At 57.1% G+C, this 11,778-nt stretch overlaps 1 protein-coding gene across 1 annotated transcript; it reads left to right on the top strand.

Moving 5' to 3' along the window:
* Nucleotides 1–5,821: 5,821 nt before the first annotated feature.
* On the top strand, nucleotides 5,822–8,514 carry SP9 (Sp9 transcription factor). Its single transcript, XM_015868391.2, has 2 exons — nucleotides 5,822–5,994; nucleotides 6,471–8,514. The coding sequence occupies exons 1-2, from the start codon at nucleotides 5,974–5,976 to the stop codon at nucleotides 7,824–7,826; spliced, it is 1,377 nt and encodes a 458-aa protein (XP_015723877.1). The 5' UTR covers nucleotides 5,822–5,973; the 3' UTR covers nucleotides 7,827–8,514.
* Nucleotides 8,515–11,778: the final 3,264 nt, after the last annotated feature.

The raw sequence follows: 11,778 nt of genomic DNA, 5'->3' as shown, positions 1-11,778 counted from the left end.
AGTTTCATTTCCATTGGTGCTGTCTGCTTAGATTGCTTAAGACAGCGTAGTCTTCTCATTTACGTTACGGTAACAAAAAGTTGACTGCCAGGCTGTCCCAGACAGAGTTCATCTGTACAAAGGTCTGAAACTGTGAGGGAATACCTAAAATATCAGACATGTCCAATAACTGGTGCTGTGGCAAATTATCGCCTCTTCCAGGTCAGAAAGGCCAAAATAATTTCCAGCTCTATTTTTCTAAAAGCCATTTTCATTTAATCTGTTCTTTACAAATGGTAAATTTAATGAGAACTTCAGGAATAACTCGAACTAAAATTAAGAAAACCCTTGATATATATGTATTCAATCCAAATGTATTTTAGTAAGCAACAACCTGGCCACTATTGAAATACTTCTCAAGGACTATTGAAATAATAGGCATGTTCGCAAAGGAAACCTGCTTCCTTTTAAAGTGACTGTATGCATTATTTCAGCTTCTTCTGATAATAGCGCATTTAATGCCGAGGCCAAGATGCAGTCAATCTTTTTCACTGGAAGAAAGTGTTGTATGGTACCTACAGGCTTGTGTTCACCTGGCAGCTCCAATCTCTGCAACACCCCAGGTCCAGCCTCGCCATTCTGCTCCTGTCTGCTCGGGGCTACCAGCACAGGAGGTGGCAGTGGGGCAAGGGGACTCTGCAGCTCTGGCTCTGAAGAGACACAGAGCTGTGCTAGACTCAGTGGTCGATGTCCTCCACAATTACACGCACACTGTATCCTTCATAGTTGGCTTAAGTGACTGAGGAATGCATCTGTGTCGCACTCTTTATTGATCAAAAGCAGCACCTTATTTACCTTGATGATAAGCGTGGAGATCTGTAAAAGTTCACTTAATCACAATCAGAAGACCAATAATTGAATGGCAATGCATCCCAGATGGAAGGAAAGTGGTGGAAGCAGCATGTGAGGAAACATAAGCTGTTTTTCCACAATAAATGCTTAGGGGAAGGCTTACAGAAAGCACTCTGAGTAAGCAGAGATACCTGAAGGAGAGGAAGGCCAGAGCCTTTCCTGTGAAGGCTGGCACAGTGATGCCAGTGAATAGTGTCAGTGCTGTAAGAACAGCTTGGAAATCAGACTGTGAAGTGGCTGTACCTTGTGCTGTGCAATAAAAGTCATAGCCCTCGAGAGGACTGGACACTTCCCTTGTTTTTTTCTTTGTCCCAATATTGATGCGGTCTGTCTACCTCCTGGCAGCAAATGACATGGTAAACCAATGATTTCTGATGAGTGTGTAGCAATTTCTGGAGACCAGAACATAGAAAACAGTAGTGCAGATTGTTACTGGAGCACCACCAGTATCTGCGATCTTAAATGAATAATGTTCACTTGTGGGATATCTCAGAAGAGATTTCCATCTGAAGGAAGCCTGTTGGTGTCCTTTTGCCCCGATAAGCAGCACTGCAGTTGTGCAGGTGCCACCTGAGTGCAGCTGTGCGGGCCGGCTCCATAAGCCCGTAAGCACATCCCCTCAGGAGCCTGAGAGCACAGGCAGGGACTCACCCAGCCCTTGGGGCTATGGAGAACACTCATGTTGCAGCACAAAGCACGGCAGAAAAAAAAGTTGAGTGAGAAGTAAGAAAAGGACAAACAGTTCAACTCTGTGCTAACGGCAAGGCACAGTCCCACCGTTTCTGATGGGAGCTGCACACCCCAGCAACCCACTCCTAGAGGCCTTCCCCAGGTGCGGCTCGCTGCCTCCTGGCGGGTGGCACAGGTAGCCCACAGGTGCTCCGGTGATGCCGTTTGGGGTCAGGGTCTCTGGACACCGAGGAGGCCACGCTGCTCCCTTCACTCTGCATGTGGCATGTCCCAGCTTAGCCCTGAGCTTTGTCAAACAATTGGGTAACGTGCTGCTTTCCTCCCTGCATCACAGACCAGGGCTCATTCGGGCAGCAGCAGGAGCGCCCTTACTGCCTTCGTTCCCTCGGGTACGAGATGAATTCATCTCTCATGAAAACAGACACCTCCCCCTCCCCCGTGCCCGAAACATCGAGCCGCATCCCTCGGCCAGCTGAGAACACGGTGTGGGCACCTCTCAGGCCGGAGATGCTGAGGCTGTCTCCGTGAGCACAAGTTTCCTAAACAAATCGCTTTTGTTGCTCAGAGCAGTGATGAATGGACACGCAGGGCCAGGTTGGTCGCCAGAGCAGTACAATGGATGTAAAAAGGTTTTTTTCTTTACCATATAAATCACTCACATTGTTTAAGGTACATTGATCAATCTAATGGCTTGTAATAGGCTCCTAATTGCCACTAGGAAAGTACCGCAAGCTCGCATCTGAACGTGAAATGGTTCGTGAGCAGCGCTGGATTCACCTAAAGTTGCAGCGCGGTGATTGCGGCCGGGAGGGAGCACGGCCACAGCCTTCCCCGGCCGCATCCCAGGGCAGGGACAGGACCCGTCCCCAGCAGCCATTCATTAGCGAGCGAAGCCAGCGCCGGGATTTATTGGTCATCGCGGACCGAGGAGAACTTTGCAGCGTCAATCATCCTGTCTATTACGTGCCCGCATATCTCTATCCGCAGATAGACAGCTCGCTTCATCACCAGCAACACTCTGAGTCATGCCTCGCTAAAAACGCCGCGGCAGAAAGCTGGGAGTGAGGAGCGGGAGGACGGCGGGGACTCGGGCAGGGGCCGCACCGCGGGGCGGGTGCCCGTCGCGCCGTGACCCAGCGGGCGGCCCGAGGGGCGCGCTCCCGAGGCGCGTTCCCGGCGGGCAGGGCTCGCCCAGCAGCGGCCGCGGAGCCCTCGGAGGAAAAGATGGTTCGGAGCACTAAGGAGCTCCAGCTACTTAGAAACGCATTCATTCAAAGGACGCTCGGTGAGCGCCGGCTGCGTTTCAAACCCTCCGCAGCCCGAGCCCGTCGCGTCTGACCGACTTATCGCTACGGCACCGCGAAGCGTGAGGAGCGGGAGAGAGAATCCGAGCGGCGCTCCCCGTGCGGAGCTCCTCAGACTTCCCCACCAAGGCGGAAAAACAAACCCGTGATGCCGCTGAATAATCTCCCCGTAATTGCAGTAATTAAAATCATCCCACAGTCTGCAGTCACCTTCCCTCCCCTGACACAGCCTTCCCTTCAATTGTCACCGCGTCTCGGCGGAGACGAACGGAGCGGGAGAGGCTCCGCACGCACGGCCCGAAACGCACCGAGCGGAGCGACACGGGGCGGGCGGGGCCGTGACAGCGCCGGGAGCACGAGGGGCTGCGGTGCGGGAGGCAGCGCGGTGCGGGAGGCCCGTCCTGGGCTGCGCGCTGCGTAACCAACAGCGCCGGCAGGAACCGCGGCGGTGCCTTAATTTTCATTTAATTGCCGTGATCCGTTCGATCCCGGCGCCCTTTCCCTTGTCATTAGCTAGGAATGATTTCTTTCTGTCTAGAAAGCCGCTCTTCGTCTTTACCCGCAAACGAAAAACTCAACGGAGGAAAGAATGCGGTGGGCTCAACAGGCGCCGGGTCCGTATTCCGGCACCGTCCCTCCATCCTTCCCCCTTCGCTCTCCCCGCTCTGGCAAATCGTGGGGCAGCCTCTCCCGAGCCCAAGTTATTAATTTGAGGCCGGGTCCCCCCGCGCGTGGCTCTGACAACGAGCGGCGATGCCCGGCCCGAGGAACGCGGAGTGTCATTGAGGGAGGGGGAGAGAGGGAGGGGGAGAGGCGCTTAAAAGAAAGAAGAAGAAGGGAGAAAAAAGGCAGGACTCAATTATGTGCCTGAGCGATGAGCACTTCGCCTTCCCCCTGCCCACGGCCCGCCGCCCGGCACAGGTTACGCAGCTCCCTTCCACTTGGGAGGGCTCGGCCCTCGCCCGACCTCTGCACCCCCGCGTGAAGCCGCGGTCCCCTCCCGGGCACCCGTAGGGCCGCATCGCGCCCAGCCGCAGGGAAATCGATGCCTTTCCAACTATTTGGCGACCCTTTCCCGGGCGCTGCGTTTTTGAGCCGCCTCATCCGACGCTCTCCGATGTGAGCCCGGAGCTTCCAATCGGCGCTACTGAACGAATCGCTCCCGGCCTCAGCCCGGAGCCCGCAACCCGAGCGGGGAGACGAGGCAGCGGGCAACGCCGGGGCCGGGGAGGGGACCGCCGTGATCGGTGGGAGCCGCTCTATCAGCGTGAACGGCCGGGGCTTGGCTTTGGTCTTCGCTTTCTTTATTTTTTTTCTCCTTTCTTTCTTTTTAAAGATTTCAGTTGATTTCAACATAATGTATTTATGATGTAAATATATTCCGAAATGGAAACGTCACGGATCAATTGTGAAGGACCCGGATACATCATTTAAAGAAAAAAAAATTAAAAAAATCAGTTCCAGTTTAGATGAGGTTCTCACCCCACTTTCGCTTCTTAGTCAGATTTGTTTATGCAGAATCGACATTTAATAGTGCTAATTGCACTCCAGTTAAATTGCCCTGATTGCAGAAAGGGAAGCAATTTTCGTGCTCTCCGTCTGGGTTTGGAAGAAATTGTTTTATATTCACCTCTTTATAAAGAAGTGGAGATAAGGCACGGAGCCTTCGCGCAAATTGCACTTAGGGGCTGACTGGCAGCATTCAGGCGCTATAATAGAGCATTATTTGGCCGTTTTGAATAATGTAAAGCGTTCGCTGAAAGCCATTCTCCTGAAAATTGCTTTAACTTTTAAAAGGGTGATGATTCACTCTGAACCGGGCCTTTGTTACGTTGTCATTATCCCCCCAAATGTTTTAACAGTCGGCTCAACACTCGAGCATAACACGCCGATCTTTGTTTAAAAACTCCATTTTTTGGAGCGCGGCACAAAACCCGTCGGATCGCACTTGACCCCCGAAAGCCTTTTAGCGGCGTCCCCCTTTCCCCGGCCCTCCGTGCCGGCCGGGCAAGGAAACGCGGGGCGTCCTCGGATGCCTTCAGTGCGGGCCGGTAGCACCGCGCCGCCCCGCTCCCCGGGTGAGGCGAGCACCTGTTGGCCGCCCCCGGTGCCGAGCCCCGGGAAGGAGAGACGGGGAGCCCTCGGTGCGGTGCTGCGGCGGGGCTCTGCGACGCACGGAAAAAAAACAAAAGCGAGTAGAGAAAAGCGAAACGCCTCGCTAGCCCTCGTTGTCCGATTTGCCCTCGGAGCACCCGCTGCGGGGCTCGGCGCCAGGGCGGAATCGAGGAGACCATTAGCGGCCGTCCACGGGCACGGCCGCGACGGGAAGGAAAAGTTGCCCCCGTCCCTCCGGGAGCCCGCACAGCTCGGGACGCCCCGCGGCTCCGCCGTAACGCACCGAGCCGGGGCTGCCGGCTCCGAGCTCAGCGGGGCTCACGGCGGGGCCGCCCGGGGTTGGCGGGGTCTGACATAACGGACGGGGCGTCCCTCGCTCCTCTCGCACCGAAAGGAACGAACAAAGCGGACACAGCGCGGCCATCCCGCGCAGTCACACCGCGCTGTCCCGCCGCCCGCACCGACGCGGACCCCGTGGCGCAAAGCGACGCGGCTGCGCTCCGCCGGATCCTGCGACCGGCCCCGCTCTGTCCGCCGCCGGCCGCGTCCCGGGGCGGGCAGCACGGCACCGCACAGTACCACATAGCACGGTATAGCATGGCATGGTATAGCACAGTATAGCACAGTACCACATAGCACGGTATAGCATGGCATGGCATAGCACGGCACGGCGCTAATTGCGGAGCGGTCCCGGCGCGCATCTCTCTCCCCGCGCTCTGACTGGCACGCGCCCCGCGCCCCGGCGCCGGCACCTCCGCGCGCCTGATTGGCTGCGGGGCCGCTCCGGCCCGCTCCGCCCGCGCCCTCATTGGGCGCTGTTGGCAGCCAGCGGTACTTCAAAGCGGGCGCGCCCCGCACTTAGGCAGAGTTTAGCCCCGCCGAGCCGGAGTGTCCTTGGCGCTGCCGGGGCGGCGCGGGCGCGCACCGACCCCCGTCCCGCTCCCGCTCGGCCGCAGCCGCCCAGGGTCGTGCTATGGCTACGTCCATCCTCGGGGTAAGTCGTGGCGGCGCGTTTCCTCGCGGCCGCCGCCTCCGGAAACCCGCGCGGGGCGGCAGCCGGGTCACCCGTCGGGCCGCTCCGGCCGCAGCAACGCGGGGCGGGACGGCGGCCTCGGCTCTATGTCTCGTTTTACTTCTGCGGCTCGTACCGTCACCGACCGAGCCGAGGCGCGTTTCGCTCCGTTTCGGGGCCGGTTTTTACCCCGCTCGACCCGTCGTCGGTCCCGCGTCCCTGCCCCGCGCTCCCCGCGCCTTCCTGCCGCGCCGTTTCCTCCCGACGCCGGGAGCCGCGTCGCCGTGCCGGCCCCGACCCGCATCGAGGAGCCCCCGGCGGGTGCCCGACGTGCTCCGGCTCGGCCGGGCCTCGGCCTCCGGGCGCGCGTCGGCGGGGCGGGCGCCTTTCCACCCCGCTTCCCGGTCGGCGGCCGGTGCGCGGGGGCGAGGCTGACGGCGGCTTTGTGTCTGTCCTAGGAGGAGCCGCGGTTCGGAACGACCCCCCTGGCCATGCTGGCCGCCACCTGCAACAAGATCGGCAACACCAGCCCGCTGACCACGCTGCCCGAGTCCAGCGCCTTCGCCAAGGGGGGCTTCCACCCCTGGAAACGCTCGGCGTCCAGCTGCAACCTGGGCTCCGGCCTGTCGGGCTTCGCGGTGGCCACGAGCAGGGGCTCCGGCGGACTGGGCGGCGGCACGGGCGCGGCCAACAGCGCCTTCTGCCTGGCCTCCACCTCGCCCACCTCCTCGGCCTTCAGCAGCGACTACGGCGGGCTCTTCTCCAACTCGGCGGCGGCGGCGGCGGGCGTGTCCCCGCAGGAGCCGGCCGGGCAGTCGGCCTTCATCTCCAAGGTGCACGGCGCGGCGGCCGACGGGCTGTACCCGCGGGTGGGCATGGCGCACCCCTACGAATCCTGGTACAAGTCGGGCTTCCACTCCACGCTGTCGGCCGGCGAGGTGGCCAACGGCGCGGCCTCGCCGTGGTGGGACGTGCACGCCAACCCGGGCTCGTGGCTGGAGGTGCAGAACCCGGCGGGGGGGCTGCAGAGCTCGCTGCACTCGGGCGCCCCCCAGGCCTCGCTGCACTCCCAGCTGGGCACCTACAACCCCGACTTCAGCTCGCTCACCCACTCCGCCTTCAGTTCCACCGGCCTGGGCTCCACGGCCGCCTCGCACCTGCTCTCCACCGGCCAGCACCTGCTCGCTCAGGAGGGCTTCAAGCCCGTGCTGCCCTCCTACACGGACTCCAGCGCGGCGGTGGCGGCGGCCAGCGCCATGATCTCGGGGGCGGCCGCGGCGGCGGCGGGGGGCGGCTCGGCGCGTTCCGCCCGCCGCTACTCGGGCCGCGCCACCTGCGACTGCCCCAACTGCCAGGAGGCCGAGCGGCTGGGGCCGGCCGGGGCCAGCCTGCGGCGCAAGGGGCTGCACAGCTGCCACATCCCGGGCTGCGGCAAGGTGTACGGCAAGACCTCGCACCTGAAGGCGCACCTGCGCTGGCACACGGGCGAGCGGCCTTTCGTCTGCAACTGGGTCTTCTGCGGGAAGCGTTTCACACGCACCGACGAGCTGCAGCGGCACCTGCGGACTCACACGGGCGAGAAGCGCTTCGCCTGCCCCGTCTGCAACAAGCGCTTCATGCGCAGCGACCACCTGAGCAAACACATCAAAACGCACAACGGGGGCGGCGGGGGCAAAAAGGGCAGCGACAGCGACACGGACGCCAGCAACCTGGAGACGCCGCGCTCCGAGTCCCCCGACCTCCTCCTGCACGACGGGGCGGCCGCCGCCCGCGGCCCGGGCAAGGAACCCCCGGGCGGACCCGGCGACTCCTAGGGATCGCCGCCCGCAGCGCGGCCCGGCCCGGCCCGGGAGGGACGGCGGCCACCCGACCCCCCGCCCCGAGGGACGCTTCTGCGAGTTTTCGTTTCGTTTCTTATTCCCGTTTCGTTTTTTTTTTCTTCCCCTCCACGTTTCCTTTTTCCCTCTTCTTTCTGTTGAAAGGAAAGCACCCTGGGAGGCTGAAGGTGAGAGAAACTAAGGCGGCAGGCCGAGACGGTTCCTCTGTATCTCATAAGCAGCTGTATAAATAGGGGTCGGAGACGAAAACAAAACCCAACCCGAGTGTGGTCGCTTATTTTTCCCTGTAAATGTGGGTCTGATCGGGGGGTCGGGGGGTTCCTTTTAATTTTATCGGTGAATTCCTGAAATTCAGGGAGCTTTTGGGGGCTTCGGTTACTTTTTTTTTTTTTTCTGTTTGTTTTTATATATATATCTATATAATTATTTTATTTGAAATTTCTGATGCACTTTGTGGAAGTCAGTATATATGTAAAAGATATTTAAAACGTTGAGTTCACATTTCACTCCAACACACGTAAGTTAAGGTCGCTTAAAGAAATTAAATGCGTTTATCTGTATGGGAAACAAAACAAACAAACAAACAAAAAAAAACAACCAACAAAACAAGAATCAAATCTCGACATATTTTCATTTTGGTATTATTAAAGGACTCGGAACCATCCGCTCGCGGCTCTGTCCTTATTGGTGCCCAGGCCGGCGGTGGGGCAGGGGCCGGGGCGGCCCTGGGCTCGCTCAGGGCTGCGGGGCTGTGGGATGGAGCCGGCTCTCGGTCCTAATCCCGGCTCTCGGCTGCTTGGGGAAGAGCCGCCGTGCGGAGCGGGGCCGCTGCTCGGGTGGTGCCGCCGTTACCGCGGGGGGGAACCTCGGGGGAATAAAGCGCTCGAGTCAATACTCCGGAAAAGACATTTCATGCCTAAATGAAAATCTTGTTAAATGTTATTAATTTTGACTTAGAGCGCGCAGCAGCCCCCTGTGCCTTGTATTCCCTTATTAGGGATTCATGTCTTATCAAATATCTAATTAATCTCCCAGACATCATTTGTTCTGGCCAACTTTATCTCCGCCGGTCCGCGGGGAAAAGCCAGGATACGCTCGGTGACAAAGCTCCCTTGAAGCTCCTTTTAATTGTCCAAATTAACTGCGCCGAATTTGCATGTCAAACGGTAAAGGGCAACCTGAGATAAAATGTAAACGTTTTAAAAGCCCCAAACCGAGCACTCGATTTGATAACGAGGCTTTTTAATGTCCGGGAAGACAACTGCTCCTTTCCTTTTCAAAGCCGGTCGATCTATGCAAATAGCGAATTGGAAATGCTTATGTCCCCATGCAGTCAAATGGTCCTTGCGCGGTATTTGAATATCAGTGGCTCTGCTATTGAAAAGGTTCAAGGATGCTCTCTGACTTCTTTGTGATTACTCAGTGCAGCGTCTTATGCCGAAGAAAAAAAACTCGGGAATAATTAAAGGCCGGGCTAAGGCCTGGGAACACATTTGGGACAGGAATCTCATTTAGGCAGCCTCTTTCAAAATAAGGCACAGTTAAATTGACCAGAAGGCAATTATTGAAATGAAAATTATTTGCACTCCCTTTGTCTCCTGCCCACCAACCCAACAGCCGCGGTATTTCTTCTGCTGCTCTTTTTTTCCCCTCTCTCTTAAAGGCAAATTGTTAAATGAGATAATCGCGCGATTAGAAAGGATAGAAAAAGAGGGGAGAGCAGGAAAAAAAAAATAGGGGGGGTAAAGAAAGTTAATTTAAGCCGCCCGCTACAGATCGGAGGGACGGCGATATTTTAACCCGCTATAAAATAGTGAACGCTGACAACACGGGGAAACGGATTCTGCTGTCGGCCACCGACCGGAATAAAGACGTCGCCTTAAAGAGAACACGGCGGAGCTGCCGGCCGAGCCCCGCTGCTCCTCCGGACCGAACGGTGCGGGAGGGCTGCGGGTCGGACTGCCCGGGAATGCGGCGGGTGCGGGGCGGGAGGAGGTTTTGTTTTCCATTGATAATCAAACACATCAAAGGGAACCATCCGGGTCCGGTTTCTACCAGGCCGGGGTTACAATTCTCAGCTCACTGATCAAGGACCTTTTCGCGTTGCCTTTTGCCCCTTCGGGTCAGAAAACGTCCATCACGGCCGGGCTGCCCCGAAACGAAAGAAGGGAAAAGCTCCGGGTCGCAGCGCCGGTTCGTTTAACCGGGAAAATAGAAAGCATGTCACCTATTTCTGAATAAACGACGCCATTCTTTCGTACATGTCGGCGATAATTATATGGTCTGGGGAACTTTCACACAAAGAAAAACGAAACAAAACCCAACTAAAGGTGCGAGGAGAGCGGAATAAATCTCGTTGCCCTTCTTCCAACCCGCAGCTCCGAAGCACCCGGAGGGAAGAGGAACGGAGGGAGGCGGCTCCGCGCAGCCCATCGCTGCGGGGCTGCTTGGGTTGGGGGGGATAAAAGCAGCGAATGCAACGAGCCCCGTTCACTATAACTGCGCCTTTAGCTGCTGGAACGGAAAGTTTCTCCTCGCTCCGCTCTCAGCCGCCTCCCCCGCCTTTTGTGTTTATTGGTAGCGCGCATCACTTGAACACCAAATACCCCCTCAAAGGACAACGCTCTTAACACATCGGAAAGAGGGGAGAAGAAATAATAATAATAATAATAATAATACTAACGGCAACAGAGGGGGGTGAAAACTCCAGGCTTCGCTTTCCCGACGGCGGAAGACTAAACCTCATTGCGGCGGCTCTCGGGCTCCACCTAATGGCCAAAGTCGAGGGTTGCGGGGCGAGGTCGGGGGTCGCCTTGGGCGGTGCGGTTTCGCCCGGTGCCCGCCGGCGGGGTCCCCCGCCGGCGGGCACCGGGCGAAACCGCACCGCCCTCCGCCTCGGCTTCGTTGTCTCAGCCGGTGTGAGAGCTTTACCGGTGAGATGGGCTAATTACTACGTGGTTGACGGGGAGCGGAGTCCCTGTCCGCTCAGGGAAGAGACAAAAGTAGAACATTTAAAACTGCCTTTCCGAAGCCGAAAGCTGCCTTTACCTGAACGTCATAATTACAGTAATTATGTACACCCAAATTACATGCTAATTCAATTAGAATCAAATCGTTCTAAATCGGAATCAAATGAGGGAGCGGGAATTAATCAATGACAACATAAATAGAGCTTCCTTCGGGGGGAACTCGAGGTGGCCCCGTCACCTCTGACCTCAGCCCGTGCTTTTTTGAACAATAATAATAATAATAATAAAAAGACACTCTTACCGTCATCCGTGAAGCGACAGCACCTCCTACAGGTGGGCACCAGAGCCCTGCCACACACACACCCTGCCTTGGGGATGCACATCCCATTGCTTCTTACCCCTTGAATTTTCCTGCTCTGTGCAACATGAAGTTTGCCACACAAATACACCTTTTCCCCTGTCATGCTGGCCACCCCAGAGGGACAGACAGCACATTCTTCACAAGGCTACATTGAGTTTCTTTGTATGGGCCTCCCATTCCTTCTCTCTCAGAGCTCTCACACACACATTACCATAGGGATTGTGCACATCTTTAATCCCGGCCACTTCATTAAGAACACTCCGAGCAACCTCAGGCAAAAGCATTCAGAAGAAGGTGACATCTCTTAATGGCTCACCCTTTCAAACTCATTCACACGTGCTTAAAAGATGAGCCAGGTCACTTCCACCATATATTATACTCTGCCAGATACTGAAAAATGGCATGGCAAGTTGAAGGAGTAGAAGTGGACTGGTAATAAAGTGCTGTTTGCCCTGGCAGCGAGGAGAGGAAGGAAGCTCCCCGTCAGCTCAGCAGCACCTTCACCTGCCCACTGATGTATCTCCACCTGAAACAGAAAGCAAAACATCTGCCTTGTGCATTGGGCTCAGAACACGCTGGAGAAGAAGGCAATTCTCAA

Source organism: Coturnix japonica, chromosome 7 (genome assembly GCF_001577835.2).
Source record: "Coturnix japonica isolate 7356 chromosome 7, Coturnix japonica 2.1, whole genome shotgun sequence".
Classification (NCBI taxonomy): domain Eukaryota; kingdom Metazoa; phylum Chordata; class Aves; order Galliformes; family Phasianidae; genus Coturnix; species Coturnix japonica.
The sequence above is the reverse complement of the archived record's forward strand: the minus strand, read 5'-3'. Positions and strand labels throughout refer to the sequence as shown.